Here is a 16,409-nt window from a genome sequence, read left to right as displayed (position 1 = left end):
AGTGTGTACTAAAAATGCATGTTTCATCGTCGACTTGGGCTGTTAGCTTTGGTAGCGTTTCTTCAATTTAAAAAGGTACAGAGACAGCTGTGCTTGACTTAGTTAATCTGAGCTGTGACTATCTTCTCAACACTAACAAACGAACAAAAAAAAAGAGCACGGTGTCAGTGGCTTTTCCCCCTGACTTGTAGCGTGTGTTCATCCTGTCCCCTTTGGTGGCAACGATGGGATCCTCTTATTGATGTTTACCTTATTGCCTAAAGAACAAGCACATGTGACAATAGTTATAGCAACAAAAGTTTTTCCTTGCATTTGCGTTGGTTTATATTTAGGTATAGATTCATGCAGTGTTTCAGCAGAGAGGTGCTTGCGTATTGATCTTGTGTATTTGTGTGACAGACCTCCCCTCGTGGTTGCTATGCTGGTTGCTATGCTGTATTGCTAGAACATGTAGAATGTGGTGCGACGGAGGCAGCCTCTCTCTCACAGTGCACACAGACATGAGACGACACAACAGCAGGAAGACATTCAGGCTGTTAAGACAAGTCGACTCCCTCACTTGCTACTTGGTCTCGCTACTAGTTTCTTTTTTGTTTGTTTGTTTGTTTAACCCTTTGTGTCAGCTTGTCATTTCAGTTCCCCAGGGCCGTGTGTTAATGGATGCCTTTAGGACCCTCACTGTCCTATGCACTGTGATAGTAAAAAGGATAGGACTTTCAGCCTTGTGGGCCAAGGATCAGTTAATCACGATTACTTCTCCCTGTCTTGTGCACTGCCAGTGTTGACACTGCCTCCTCCTGTAGTGGAGTCATCTGTGATGAAGTTTTCATAGTTTACACAGGGTGTTGTCAGTTGAGATGCCTTAAGTATTTAACAATCATAATTTATTACTAACTGTAGATATTGTGGGTATGTATTTAATTTTATATAGTTTTTTTGGGGGCGACTGAATCATAATTTATTTATTTAGAAATAACACAAAAATGCTATGAAAAAAACTATTACCTCATTTTTGCATTGTTTTAAATGGGAATGCTTTGCATGCAGTTGTACTTTTATGGAACACTAAAGTTAAAAAAAAAAAAATTAGCCCTGCTGTTTGATCTCCACAAGCTGGCTGTGCGATGTTTACTGTCCAAGGCTGAGCTACTGAGCCCGCTCTCTCTCTCTTTCTCTCTCTCTCTCTTTCTCTCTCTCTCTATGTCTCTCTCTTTCTCTCATGTGGTGCTGTGGATCTTGGTTACATTCCATTCAATGCAATTTCTCTGATCCCCCATGCTGTGATGTAGTGGACAAACTGCAATTAAGTGAATTGGTTTTAGTTTGTGATTTTCCTTCTTTTTTTTTTTGTTTTGCACTCGCTGTTTAAATATGGGAACCCTCTCACTGGCAAAAAAAAGGTAGTTAAGATAATTTAATATTATCACTAAGAACTCTGGCTTTTCTGTTTTTATGCTCTGCTTCTCACAATGCACTATGGGTCTTAATAATGATCATCTGTGAAGCATGTTCCTTCGCTTTGTATCTGTCTTTCTATTCATCTCTCTTGGTGTTTCTCTTCAGTTCTTTTTCCAGACTAGTTTGTAGACTTAAGCATAACAAGTGCCTCGCTTTAGTGTTAGGAGATATTTCCATATGACTGAAACCATTAATAACAATCAATCCATGAAGCCACCATGCCTTATTGGTTGCATAATTAATTAAAAGAATGAAGGAGCTAAGACAACATTTGACACAGGTGTCTACAAAAGCCATTATCCTCAACAATTCAAGTCAAACTGTCCAAAATAGCTGCTGGTTTGTAGTTCTGAAGCATTATGTGTTGTGGAAATAGTTCAACAAAGAGGCATGTCTCACTGTGGGCTTTATAAATACTAAAGTTGTCTTTCTTTAGTTCACTTCTCTATTCGGTTCATCCTCTATCTCTCCATCCCCCTGTTCCCTCCTCTGTCCATTTTCTGTTTGATTTAACCGTCCGCCCCTCCTCTCAGAATCTCTACCCTCTGTTTCCTCTCACAGTCTAAGGAAGGCAAGGATTTTAAAGCACAACCTTTTCTAAAAATGCATGTTTTCTCAGGTTTCAATATAGTCTCAATGGTTTAATAGTATATGGTGAAAATATATACAAAGAATATAACAGAAAAAAAAGTATTAATTTTGTTGCTGCTTGAATCTGAAAAAACAAAACTGAAGAGAAAATATCCCAAAAAGTGCCAGTGAAAGGGCTGCCGCCATCCTTGTATGAAAATCTGCTGTTTAGTTGTGACTGCGCAATGTTTTTCAATAGGATATTTTATCTGAAAATAGAACTATTTATCATTAATATTAAAGCAATAGCGCATTAATGGTGATGAGTGTGTTGATGAAGAAATGGATGAGCATATTATGGGTAAATGTTAGATTCACATGTGGTGGAATTTTGTACTTTATTTATTATTACTAATAATAATAATGATAATGATTTCAAAAGTTGCATTGCTAAACCCAAACTGTTCTGTTTTTGTTTTTTTTTTATTTTAATTTTATTTCATGGCTTGTATATTATCCTTTTGTATGTGCTCTTTTTGTAATAAATTGGATAAAATGGATACGTTGAGTCTTTTTGGTCTCAATTTTAAAATAATACAATGTGAATATAATCAAACCTGTGGCAAGAGGCAGCTATCAGGTTAATTGAGAAAATGATAAAAATGCAACCATCTGTATGCTGTAGAAACATTCCAGACGTCTTGTACATCAGTTCATAGACATTTTTCTTAAATTTTGCCAGACATACTGTATTTCAAACTTTTGGAACGTTTGGTATCTCCATTAGACTTTAAAGCAGCTACAATACATTTCTGGGCAACTTTGGGGCAGCAGAACAAGCTGTAAACACTGGCATATTATTACCTTTCACTATAAAGTTGTTAGACCTAATGTGTTAGCAAAAAGGTGCCTATTCACACATCTGGAAGATGCAGAGCAACATTAGCATTCATTTGTAGTCGTGTTTCTGGCCACCAGACAAATCAAATATTTTCTCTCTTTTTAGCTCTGTTTTGGTATCCACCAACTCCTGAGAAAAATAACAGGCTCTTTAGCCTCTAAATGCTCTAATATGTGCACCAGCTAGTTGCTAACTCTGTCTGTTCGGTGCTGAACAGGTAGCGTACAGTCAGTTGATCACTGAAAACAGCTGCCTGCTGATAAGAGCAAGACAAGAGCGACAAGAGTGAACCGTAAAAGTAACAGTAGTGAGCTGTAAAACCAAAACAACAAGCTGAAAGACAGAAAATGCTCCATGGAGCTGAGATGAACTGCGGGGTTGGTTGATAAGTCTCTGTGGGGTCACCACTGTACAAGCGATTCCTTTTACATAGTCATTTGATCCATTGTTCTTATAAAAACACTGATTTGTGCAGCTTTTTGTAAAGTGAGACAAACAGGCTGAAAACTGTGATTCTGAGTATTACAAGAGTTTAATCTTTTATAAAACCGCCATTATAACAAAGTAACTGACTGCAAACCATCCCTGACATATGAAATATAAAAAGAATGGCACATTCAGCTTCCTGACCAAAGTAGATATTGTCACAGTATTTCATTGCAGGCTATGTTCTCAGGTAGTATTAAATATCTAACCATAATATAATGTTTAAAAAAGCTATGAATGTAAAAATCTGTCACAGTTCCTGAGATATAAAACTTGCCAGTGCAGAAACCTTTTGGTCATTACTTTTAAACATGAGGGAAGAGATCTCTGCAATGGGAAATAATACTTTTTTAGTATTTCGGGTAAAGGACTCGGACAATCTGCCCATCAGCCCTTTTAGTGTCCAGCCACTTCCCGCACAGGAAGATGGTGGTGACACCATTGGCTGTGTTGGTGACTTCCACACGATCCAGCAGCCAGCCAGGACTGAGACCCGAGTTGTCGTGCTCTATCCGAACTTTCTGCAGCTCTCCCATGTCCAGCATTTCCACCAGAAAACGGTCCGTCTGCTCTCGTTCAAAAAGGTTGCGAAACTTCTGCCGCAGCTGCCGGCGGCCTGAATCTCCATTGGAGCCATAGATAGTGATGAAAACGTTGGCATCTGTACCCGCTCCCTTCTCGTCGCCCGTGATGACGATGATCTCGTACTTGACGGGCACCAGGCTTCTAGCTTTACTGGCAAAGCTCTCGATGGACTTTGTGCACTCAAAAGTCAAGAAATCATCCCTTTTTGGAGAAAGAGGGATGAGGGCGTTGCAGCTGAAGATGTACCTGGAGCATAGAAGGAAGAATACAGTCTAATACCAACAAATAGTACGAGTATGGTGAAAAAAAACAATGAATGACTTCTGCGTGGACGTAGATGTGGCTCAGTGAGCATGTAACCAAAGGCTTACTTGTTTCCCAGCTCTCTTTCAGTGACGACGACCTCCTCTACATGCCAGTAAACCTCCCCCTTCACTTTCTTTCCATCCTTGGGCGTGTGGCCCAGGCAGATACCAGCGATGTCGCCCAGGTTCTTGGACGAAAACTCAAACCTGTCCACATTTCCCCTGAGAAGACAGGCATGTTAGAATAAGTAGCTGTTCTCTTAAATTGGCTACGTACTTTAAATTCATGTCATTTCCAATGTATCCTGTGTCACAATTAATTTTCAACAGGATGGTGTAATATCATGATAGTGGATGGCAGCGTTTCACTGGGCTCAAGTACTCGGCGCTTGTGGGATTATCATAATAAGTGTAAAGGGGGAATTAGAGGGATTGAAAGCACATTTCTTTGAGCTTTTTCATGCAAACAAGTTCCAGCTCATCGAGTTAATCTTGCAGCAAGTACCTACCGCAAGAACCTCTTCTTCTTCGAAGAGTTCTCCATTACAAATTCTTTTGATCGGCCCTTCTTCCCCTCAAGTACAATCCAGCCATTTTCTTTGGTTTCAGCTTCAGCCGTGTCTCCAGTTGTGACACAAACTTCATACTCTTTTAGGGAGAAAACGTCAACACAGTTACGGTAAATAGTCCCAAACAAACATGTCCTGCTCACATCAATTCCACACAGAATATACAGCATACATGCTTTTGTATTGGACTATTTGTTTTAAATTAATTCTATATAAATTGAGTTGTGAGGTGCTGGCCCTTACTGGTCTTTTCATTGAGGTCTAAGTAGTCATTGTTGGCGCAGGCCAGTTCTCTCATTATCTGTCCATCATCGTCATTTTTGGCAAGCCAGCGGTCACAGGGGAACCGAAATGTTTTGTCCATGAACTCATCCTTCACATCGATGTACTCCAAGTGCCATCCAGGAGCAGGACCTGGGTGTAACGAGATCAGGAAAAAAAGACAGCAAGTAATAATGTTGTCAAGAATGATGAATGAGTGAGTGATGTAGGAATCTTTAAGGCCAGACAGTAAGAAGCTGTGTCACCTCTTCAGGTTTCCACAAAGCCAGACTACAGATGTAGCTGGAAATAGTAGCCAGATTTATTTCAGGTTCTGTGATTGTAAATTTAGTTGTAACATGAGACTTTTGTGAGTAAACTTTTCAAAATGACAGTCCTAAAGTGCAGATTTAATGACTTCACCATGCAGAGTGACTTTTTGCCCGAGCGCCTGACCTGTGTTGTCGTGCCAGACACGCACTTTGGAGAGCTCTCCCATGCTGAGGATATCCGAGAAGCGGAATGTGTCGCTCTGCTTGCGCTCAAACTTGTTGGACTTGTTGCACTCTTTCAATGCCAGTGTCCCTGTGTCTCCGTTCTCTCCGAAAATGATGAGCCACACATTGGCATCAGTTCCTGCCCCTGAGGAGACGAGAGAGAGTCAATCATTTTGAAAAAATAAATAAATTCTGCTTTCCTGGACAACCTTTAGAGTTCTGTCCAGTTTAGATTTTTTAAACAGAGAGACATACTGGACTAAACAAAGAACTGTGAGCTTGGCAATGTACAGTTTAGTTTCAGGTCTATATACTTCCACCTTTACATTAGTATGATGATTACCAAATGAATCACTATGTCATTTTAATAAACTTTTCAGTTGTATTATTTATATTATTTTGACCGAACAGCATGAAACTCATGAAAATGGAAACTAAAAGGGTATACATTTAAAAATGCTTACACTTTGTTGCATCCTTTTAAAATGCAATACATCTCAACTATTGCGCAGATATGTTGAATTGCCAATAAACACTGAAGCTGCAAAGCCCTAAGGTAATAAATCAGCTAACAACCAACCATACTATGAGAGGAGCAAAATGAGGAGCAGAGAGAGCCGAGTTCTCTGACAGCACAGCTATAAGCTGTACTTCATTATTTTATTTCAGTGGTTTAGATACTAAATTAATGTGTATGAGACCATGGGGAGCACAAACCTCGCTCAGTCTGCAGCACGTTTTCAGTGTTTTAAACTTGTGTCTAGAAATCCTAGTGCTTCAATAAACAATAATAGTGTTAGCAACATTAGAAATGTTTGAATTTACTTTAAGAATCAAACTTTATGTTCCTGTTACCTTTAAATGCTCATTTTCTTTTCATACCTCCCAATACACTCATGTACACGCTTGCCTCCTCACAGTATACATGCAGATCACTCTAAAAAGATCCCAAAGGAGTCCATTACGTTATGCACTGCATCGCCTATGTAATGGTGTCTGCTTATGTATGCCTCTACTGTACGCATGTGTGTATGTATCAGCCTAGCTCATTATTCTTCCCAGAGCCTCTGTGGCGGTGCAGGGCTACATCTTAGCTTCCAGTAACTGCCAAGGGCGAGAGAGCAATCCTTTGAAGTCGGCTCAGACTTGCCACGCTATCGTATTGATCAGCAGCACTACTGAGCTATAGAAAACACTGCATGAAGAAAAGAGGGAGCAAAGCCATGTGAAGAGGATTTCTTTCATTACTGTGTCGCAGTCAAACATGAATTATTCCATCTTCACGCTTCCAGGAAAACACAAACTTCAGCTCAAGGACAGGTCAAATTAGGATCTTTGTAACATTCATCCGACACAGCCTTGAGCTTTTGATAGTGATCGAAAGAATGCGATTACAGACATAATTAACCCTAACTCATTTGGCGTTCAGAGAAGTTCACTGACTTGAGTGGTCCTTAATATCATGCCACCATCCTCTCTGACGTTACTCATTTTATCACCTGCAGGATACCCTCAGGTGCATCCCTTTGAAAGTCTACAACTGAGAGGTGATGACGAGGTGAATTAAATCTCTCATCCGACCTTGAGGAAAAGGATGTCTGCTTACTGTGAACGCCCCTGAGCCTGACCTGACACTGACCCAGAGATGAAAGGATGGATTGAGAATATTGGTATGCCTACTAAGAGGGCATGAAATGAATTTGAAGCTTTCGGTTCCTTTGACTCACAACTTGTGAGGCAGATAAAAGGGGAAAATCATCCAAATATAAAAGGTGTTCCCCAGGGACCAATTCTAGGTCCCCTGCTACTCTGGTGTAAATGTAGGTGATATTAACGGAGACCCTTATGATAATATTGTTAATAATGTGAGTATAGAAATACATATAGGATATCCCAGATAACACATACATGTTTGGAATAACTATATATATATACTGTATATAAAACTTTTTTCACAGGGAAAGTGCAAAAGCTCATTTACTGACTGTAATCACTGCAGTTTGTTAACTCACTTGTTAGGATCAGTTGTGAAAACAGGTTTCCATTGGAACTTCCCAGTAACCTCAATAAAAACATTGTTATGAGCCCACTAATGGCAGCCTGCATGTGTTTAACACTTACCAGCAATATCACTGGTCTTGACCTGGATGATGTAGGTGGTGAGCTCCACCATCGTCTCCTCGTCTACCACAGCAGCCATCTCGCAGATCATGGTTCTTTTAGGTCCACGCATCCTGGACAGCCACTCCTCGTAGGTGAACACAGACACCTCCTCTGTGGTCAGGTTACGCATGATCACCTGGATGCACAGATTTAGTTCTTCAAACATCAAATTACACTTACTGTAAATGCCATTCACCATCATCACACTCATTATTTTATCTGTAATAAAAAAAATCACTTGAGAATTAAAGTGTACACTTTTTCTAACTTTAAACATTTTCAGACACCTTTAAAATGTGCATGTGCTATACAAAAACAAGATCATCCCTGAGTATATGAATGTGTTGTGTCATAAATTGGGCACTAATGTGTCACCAGTATGAACACAAGGTGTCTAATCACTACTCCTGGGAAGCGTTTCATTATTGGACAGAGACTCGGCTCAGGCAGCCACACTTGTAAAAGCGCTCCACTCTGCATATTTATTCAGGTAGATGCCGGATGCACCGTTGTGTCCATTTCAATGCACAGACCAAGCGATCCATAAAGGCAGCACATCTGCTTGTGATGCTGAACACACAAGGCTCTGTGCAGGGTCAAGTCAAGGAGATGTTCACAGTCGCTGAGTCCCAGGCACGGACGGACAGGGCTTGGTATTGTTCCTGACTGCTCTGCTGCTCTGCAGGCATGGTGCCTTTACCAGAGAAGACATTTGCATAGGAAATGTGTTCTGTTTCGTCAAAGCAGCTGGCCTGAGACATCACACTGAATTTGGAAGTGAGCGGTGATGTTGTCCTCACAGGGTCAGCGGAAGAGAGAAAGCACTTAACCATTTATTTTGGGAAACAAACAATGTATTCTAATGAAGGTGATTATCTTGCAGGACTGTGCGTTAATAAGAAGTGATATTTGCACCAACACACACCAATTCACACTAAAAGCAAATATGAAATGAAATGTTTTTTTAAGCAGAGCATAAAATGTTCTGCTTATCCCTCTACTGAATACAGAAACACACAGAGCTCATTACTGAGGCTGTTTGTGCATGTGTGTAGTGTACTGTATGTGTGTGTGTGTGTGTGTGTGTGTGTCAGCAACAGCATGGTAAAATGGGTCAATATGCTCACTCCAGGAACTCTGGGCCCTGCTGTGTATATGTGTGTGCGTGTGTGTGTGTGTCTTTGTGGGTGGGTGAATCATTGACCGTTCTCCTGCAGGCAGGGATAGATGTATGTTTGTGTCTGTGTCATATAATAGATTGAATGTTCCTGTGACCTACAGAATACAGCACTGGGGTAAAAACACAAACCTGTGACTGCTTCGTACTATTGATTTGGCAAGAAGCTAACAATAACTGTTCTGCTGCTTTTCATGCACCTGGTTTCATGTTTTATGGATGAGCTCTGCTGTTTCTTCCTCTCAACTAATTAGCCCTTGACAAAAATAAAGGAAACCAGTGTAAATGCATTATCAGCTGAGAGTTAAAAGCTCTCCTTTTCCTTTATTCTTTGCCAATTTTTCAGCAGGTAAACAGCTCCTGAACACACACTGTATGTCTGTCTTGGTGCTAGGTTAATTAAGGTGAGCTGACCTGATTGAGAAACCAGTCAGGTCGACTGCCAGAGCCATCAATGCGAAGCCTCATCTTCCTCAGCGGGGCAATGTCATCAATCTCCATGCTGAAAGTGTCCTCCTGACCGCGCTCAAACCTGTTATCCACCATGCAAACAACACAGAGCTTATAACATGTAGCATTCATATTTTAATTGTCCAAACAGATACATTATGTGTGCGTGCATAAGGTCAACACATGCCAAGAAAACATGCTTCAGCTACCTGTCCTCATTCTTCTGCAGCAGCATCTCCTCTGTGCTGCCGTTGATCCCAAACACAGACATGTAAATCTGAGTGTCTGTTCCTGCGTTCTGAACGTCTCCCGTTACCACCGTCACCTCATAAATAACCTGGCATGAAAAGATGAGACGTTTTACTTTCTTACATAGCCGTCTCCCACAAGCAGTATTACCTCTAAAACATAAGTAGACAAGGATATGACTTTTATTTTGCAGCTAATGAACAATTACATACATTTGATATTTATTTATACAATATTTTTAGGTATGAGTGGTGCCCTAAACATCTATAAAGCCATAGTAAATGTTGTTTGAAATTTGATATGTTTCCTGTTAAAACAGGGCAGGATCATTCAAAAATCTATGAGATTATAAGTAGTAAATATCATATTGTTTCTCAATTTTATGGCTAATATTTCTATTACTAACAGAAATAGATATGGAGAAAGGAGACAACCCCGTCTGACACCCCTGGATAAGATGTATTATGATAGATACTCATTGTTTATTTATAAATATTTATTGAAGAGCCACCAAAGTTAAATAACTTCAACCATTTATAATGCAATCCCATTTTAAGGTGTCAAAACCAGCCACAAAGATTAATCCTTGAAAGTTTTAATTTCCATATCAATCAATAAATACCAATAAATCTAACCTGGGTATAGTCATTTTAGTCTATACACTGTAAAAAATGTTGTGAATAATACTTTAAATTCTATTGACAATACATTTGGATAGTACGATAATGTTTAGGGTCTCCAATTCTTTTTAGATAAATCAGATCTTTATGCTGACTGTTAACATCTTGTCTTAAAACAGGGGAAATTAGTGTCAGAGAGCCTACCCATCTTAAAATCTATCTGAATATTTGCAACAGGCTGGGAGGCGTCCTTTAATGTACTTATAATGGATTCATTATCACTAGTCTGTTGCAGTAATTTGATCTAACTGCTGTGTACGTTTTGTGCCATATGGCTGTGCTTGCGTCCTTTAGTTCACATCTACATACCTTCTGGGAGATGGAAATGGCCTCTGCATCCAGCACATTGAAGACTCTAGCAGTCAACCCATCTCCACGATCTTTGGCCAGCCAGAACTTGCAAGCAAAGATGTATTTGACCCCTTTGGTTGGCACAGCAACAGACAGCTCATCAACCAGCCAGCAGCTCTCAGGAGTGGCCCCATCATGGCCAAGCTGCAGGGAGGGAGTGAAACAATCACTTCAAGCAACATGGGTGTATTTTTAATGCGTATTTGTGTGTGTGTGCGCGCGCGGATGCGTGAGAGTGCACGATTCTGGCTAACAGCCTCCCCCTCCCTCACCTCGACCTTTTTGATCTCCCCCACATCTGAACCGCAGGGCTCAAAGCTCTCCAGAGAGCCGGCCTCAAAGCCCTTCCTCCCGTCCGGCAGGTCCAGCCACAACCTCTCTGTCTGGGTGTGATTGGCCCCGATAATGATCACATAAGCCCTGCTGGTGGTGCTCGCGTCTCGCTCTAGTCCAGTACAGATGGTGATGTGGTATGGTATGACTGCACAGGAAGGGCACAGTAGTTATTCATTCACGAGAGCGTGAGATTATGTAAAGATGGCTGTGCTGGAATATCAATGACAACCAGTCGCAGAGTAGAGGATAAATCAGGCATGCAGGGCTGAAAATTCTTGATTTCTGTCTGAGTTTTCTTACTCGGGAGCTCTATTTCTTCCTCCTTCTTCTTCTTGTTCTTCTTGTTCATGTTGCTGTCAACACTCTTCACTGTCAGGGCTGAGTTCTTCTTTTTACTGTTTAGGCTCTCTCTCACTCCCTCAAAACCCTGAAACAACACAACACACACAGTGATGCAGACAAACGCACAAACACATGCTACATACATAACACAAATTCATATGTATTTATGTGATAAAGTCTAGTACATATGGGCATAGACATTCAGTGCAAAGATATTTATCACCATTCATTTCTATGGCAGAAATGTATGCAATAAAATATTATGTTCTCTAACAGCACTTATAGGGTCAGTTCATTCAAATTACAAAAAAAACATGCAGATGGATAAAACAAATAGCTGCCATTTCATTTTTTCAGATTTTCATACATTTGCCTCTGAAAATCCAACACAATGGAGGGGAATGAAACCTTAATTAGCACTCCTCAGAGCATTGAAAAATGACACCTGAAGAACTAAGAATTAACTAGTCACAGTTAGTCAGGATGATTCACTGATCTCGCTGTCAACAGTTGTCATGGGGACTATTTTTCAGAGGAAAGGTGCTCCAGTGAACACTGAAAAAAACTGTGTTTAAAATGAGGAATCAGGACAGTATGTCTGAGAGATACAATGAGAGGTCAGTGGAAAAAATAGTGTTTTTGTAGTTTAGTGTGAACCTACTCTTGTTTTTTTCCTTTTCATTTTGAAGGTGCAGTACTCTTTCTAATACCAACTTAACAGTAGCTGAGAATCTTGTTTTTGCAGACTTCCACTGATTCAGCTTCTAACCTTGGTGTAGTGATGTACAACATGATATCACTGCTTTCACCCAGGGGTGAAACAGGTTTAAACTTGTAATCAAAGAAGGAAGTGAAATACTGCTGTTCTGCATGATATTGACTTATACTTTAAATCTCCTTCCTACTGCTGTGCTTTAATAGCTCTTCGTACACATGACTGAAAGTCATCCTTTTTAGACCTTTCATGCTACCTTGACATAGAAGACTCTCTCAATGCGTTGGTCCTCCCTTTTCCTGGAGAGCCATCGTTCACATAAGAAGAGGAAGACCTCCTCTGTATCCACGTCAACCACCTCCACCTGGTCCAAGTACCAGTCTGCGCTTATCATACTGTTATCATGGCGGATTTTAATTTTAAAAACCTCTCCGAGGTCAACTGCCTCTATAGTGAACTTATCCACCTGTGAAGAGAAAACATAAGCATACAACATCAACATAATGATTCAATTTACTTATGTACTTATGTTTGTACTTTTTGAATGATGATGTTTTGCTGTTATTCTGAGTATTTTTTTCTTTCTTACAGATCCACGTTCAAACTTGTTGCTGTTTGTCTCCGACTTGCTGAGTTTCCTCTCTCCAGTGTCCCCCAGGTCTCCGTAGATTGTGAGGAAGACATTGGCGTCTGTGCCGGCTCCATACACGTCACCTGTCATTACTGACACCTGGTATGTGTGAGCTGTAGTGGGAATGGTGATCACAGACAAGCACACAGGGAATCGGTTTGAGGCAATTGGCAGAAAATCGACCGAAAAGAAAGCAATTTTCCCTCACTGTTTGATGCCACTGTCATAACAGAGAGAGAGAGAGAGTGGACCTGAAGGGAAAATTGTCTCTAGTTTCTAAACTACTGCTCAGAAAGGTGGAGAAAAGACAGGACACAACAGAAAGACAAATTCTGAAGATATTTCTGTATTTTTGTGTGTATGAATGCAGATGAATGTATAGTTTGTCTGCATATGTAAACATACTCTCTAGTGCATCTTCCACCTCGATTTCAGTGACTTTCAGGTTTCCATCTCGTGAAAGTTTTTCAGTGATGATGTCAGAGGGCACCAGCTCTCTCACGGTTTCCCCATCATCCTCTGACTTGGCAAGCCAGCACTCACATGGGAAGATGACTGTCTCCGAACCCTACAGAGAGAAAGAGAGAGAGAGAGAGAGAGAGGGAGAGAGAGCGGGAGTAGGGGAACACATGGATATAACACACCTACAATTTAATGTGTTGTTTTAGGAGAATCAGTGAATGCATGTTTCTGTCTTTTTCAGAACTTTGGCTCAGCATGTGAGGACAAAAATGAATTCAGAGCATCTGACTGTGAAGAGAACATCTCCACCTACTGACCAAAAGTAGTGTTTGCCTGACACCAAGAATGTGAGTTGTGAGATGCAGGCTCAGAGTCAGATCAAAATGAAACATTTGACATATTTAAGCACTAATTTACAAGTACTGATATCAATATCAGAGTGCATCTCGTTAATGGGTCATGTTTAATTGTTGTAATGATAATATAATATAATATAATTTAATATTGTGGTACCTTTCCCTTCCTGAGCAGACGTCTGATTTCCACTCTGTCCAAATGCCAGCCTGGGTTGACCCCGCGGTTGTCATGGCCGATACGGATCTTCTCAATTACATCCCCCACGTCTTCTAACTTGAGAGAGCAGAAACATCAGTGAATTAATAAAGCATTATGTTGTATTGTATTTTTTGGGACAATTTACAGTTTTAAACAGAAATGTTAACATTTGATGTACTGCACCAGAGTTAGCTTTAAAGCTCATTTTCATCTGCAGTCCCTTACAAATAAAACATATAACAGTACAATAACAAACAGTACAAAGCAAAAAACACACAGGACACATTATACGAAATACAAAGCTACACACAATAGCACATCACATACACCCACAATGTCAACTAGTAATATTTAAGTAATATTATGATGAATGTGTATAAATTACAATAAAATTAATAGAAGCAACAACATTTTAACATCTGTAATACTATAAATTGTTACAATCACTTTCAGGTTGTATTGATGCAGTGAGAACACACAGCACATGTACTGTATAAACACTGTATTTGATGACCACTATCCTGGTCTCCAGAGCTTGATATTCTGTTTATCTATGACTGTTATTGTACCTCAACAATAAACATGTCCTCAGCTCCTCTCTCAAAGTACATCCTCCTCTCCCTCTTGTTGACACACAGAGACTTCTGCTGGCTGCACACCGCATCTCGCCCGTACAGGACAATGAAGACATCTGCGTCCGTGCCAGCACCAAACACATCACTTGTGAAGATTTTAATCTCATAAGGAACAACTACAAAATGAAAAAAAAATTAAATTAAATATATAGACATAATCATGTGCGTCAAGTGATAAATATCTTGGATATTTGTAAGAGTGATGTGGAACTTATTACAGTGACCCAGTAGGATTTACATGGTGTGTAAAGCTCTGTCTGAAGAGGATTAGGGAAAAGGTCCCTGACGATGGCCCCGTCATCCTCCCCTTTATCCAACCAGCGGCCGCAGGGGAAGCGCAGTTTCTGTCCCAGAGAAGGAGCATCAATCTCCACCCAGTCAAGGAACCAGCCTGCCGATCCTCCTCCTGAAACATTGGCACAAATTAAGTTATTCACATGTGTACATTATTGTAAATAATTTGCATTATTCACTGTACAGGCAGGAAGTTTGTCCTACTGTACCACAGTTGTTGTGTCCAATACGTAGCTTCTTCAGTGGTCCGATGTCAACCGCTTCCACGGTGAACTCGTCAGTCATTCCCCGCTCAAACTTGTTCTTATGAGTCTTAGAAGCCTTCAGGTTAATTATTCCTGCAGATATGCACATCACAGAGTAACTGAATCATTTAAAAACACTTACACAAAGATATAGATGCAGTATGATGGTCTGAAATATTACCTGTGTCATCCTTGGTACCATACAGGATCATAAACACGTTAGCATCAGTTCCTGCGTACTTTTTGTCACAAGTTTTTATCTTTATTGTGTATGTTGTTGACATGGCTGTAAGAACAAATCAAAGTAAATTCACATCTCTTCAGACCTTAGTACAGTATCAACACAGTTTCTTGCTTTCTCAGGGCAGCCATAATGTTCCTCTCACCCTTCTGTTCCAGACCGAGTGCAGCGTCAGAGTCTTCCTCATCATCATCCCCCTTCTTCATAAAGGCCTCGTCCACAGGAACCAGCTCCCTGGCGAGCTGTCCATCATCCTCATCAATAGCCAGCCAGCGTTTGCAAGGGAAAAAATACCTAAAACACATTATATAACATATTTTATGCAGTGTACAGTATCAATAGTGACAATACCATGATCAGACTGTTAAAATGTTCCCTGTGTCCGAAAATTCTTGTTGGCTGTGGTTTAAACAGCATATTTCACAGTACCAATTCAAACCACACAGTGGAGCTCTACAGACATGTAAGGTGCAAAGCTTCTGTCTGCCATGTAAGGATGATAGTGTTGTTTCATGAAACCTGAAGCATGAATTTTGTGTCTAGTATGACTCAGCAAGGTGTAAAGGATTTCTTATCTATGAAATGAATGAATGACTATCTTTTCTTTAAATTAACATAGTCATTCATTCCTAGAGTTTGTGTGATGATGCTGTGTCGCATCTAAATTAAAGCTCTGACACTCTCTTTTCTAACATCATCATGACTTACGTAGTGTCATCTTTGTTGTCTACAATCTCCACCCTTTCCAAAAACCAGCCGGCGCTGGCCTGTTTGTTGTCATGTCGGATCCTCAGCTTTTTCAGGATCCCCAGGTCGACGGCTGTGATGTTGAAAATGTCCTCCTGGGTCATACATGAACAAACAGGTGACGAAGGGATGTCACAGGTTTTAAGTTAGCATTCCATGAGAACCTCATTACTTATTTATGTGATCTTTATTTAATCTGCAGGCTCTTTGGATTCAACATTTGTTTGACAAGAGAGACTTAGCCAGAAAAAGAATACCAATGATTACAATTGTGACAGATAAAACAAATACATCTACAATGCATTATGAACAGCGGAAAAGGGAAACCTATCTAAATAATGTGTCTTGTAATGTAATTATACCCTGCAGATTGTTCCATGCATAGGATGCAGACTTCGGAGAAATATTAGAGAATTTGACCTCAATAAATAAACAATAACAATAAATATCTATAGTATCTGGTATGTTATGGGGCCCCTGTTCAGCTTTTGGCTCCCTGGCATC

The 16,409-nt window shown here is 40.3% G+C and overlaps 1 protein-coding gene across 3 annotated transcripts in view; it reads right to left on the bottom strand.

The window, feature by feature from the left end:
- Positions 1 to 2,877: 2,877 nt before the first annotated feature.
- Positions 2,878 to 16,409, bottom strand: part of LOC122968856 (lipoxygenase homology domain-containing protein 1-like) — a 37,235-nt gene continuing 23,703 nt past the window's right edge. For 2 of the 3 annotated variants that reach the window (XM_044334358.1, XM_044334357.1), the window contains exons 22-42: positions 15,867 to 16,000; positions 15,304 to 15,452; positions 15,099 to 15,203; positions 14,882 to 15,010; positions 14,617 to 14,784; positions 14,313 to 14,494; positions 13,702 to 13,818; positions 13,132 to 13,294; positions 12,685 to 12,839; positions 12,352 to 12,561; positions 11,339 to 11,465; positions 10,975 to 11,183; positions 10,661 to 10,846; positions 9,632 to 9,759; positions 9,387 to 9,504; positions 7,754 to 7,931; positions 5,592 to 5,777; positions 5,118 to 5,288; positions 4,815 to 4,953; positions 4,372 to 4,527; positions 2,878 to 4,246 (exon numbers count right to left, since the gene is read on the bottom strand). In XM_044334358.1, the coding sequence (XP_044190293.1) occupies positions 3,766 to 4,246; positions 4,372 to 4,527; positions 4,815 to 4,953; positions 5,118 to 5,288; positions 5,592 to 5,777; positions 7,754 to 7,931; positions 9,387 to 9,504; positions 9,632 to 9,759; positions 10,661 to 10,846; positions 10,975 to 11,183; positions 11,339 to 11,465; positions 12,352 to 12,561; positions 12,685 to 12,839; positions 13,132 to 13,294; positions 13,702 to 13,818; positions 14,313 to 14,494; positions 14,617 to 14,784; positions 14,882 to 15,010; positions 15,099 to 15,203; positions 15,304 to 15,452; positions 15,867 to 16,000 (3,591 nt within the window). In that variant the 3' untranslated portion in view covers positions 2,878 to 3,765. The remainder of the gene's footprint in view (positions 4,247 to 4,371; positions 4,528 to 4,814; positions 4,954 to 5,117; positions 5,289 to 5,591; positions 5,778 to 7,753; positions 7,932 to 9,386; positions 9,505 to 9,631; positions 9,760 to 10,660; positions 10,847 to 10,974; positions 11,184 to 11,338; positions 11,466 to 12,351; positions 12,562 to 12,684; positions 12,840 to 13,131; positions 13,295 to 13,701; positions 13,819 to 14,312; positions 14,495 to 14,616; positions 14,785 to 14,881; positions 15,011 to 15,098; positions 15,204 to 15,303; positions 15,453 to 15,866; positions 16,001 to 16,409) is intronic. The other variant, XM_044334359.1, reaches the window with a different exon arrangement.

Source organism: Thunnus albacares, chromosome 18, assembly GCF_914725855.1.
Source record: "Thunnus albacares chromosome 18, fThuAlb1.1, whole genome shotgun sequence".
Lineage (NCBI taxonomy): Eukaryota > Metazoa > Chordata > Actinopteri > Scombriformes > Scombridae > Thunnus > Thunnus albacares.
This window is presented reverse-complemented; position numbering and strand designations above follow the sequence as displayed.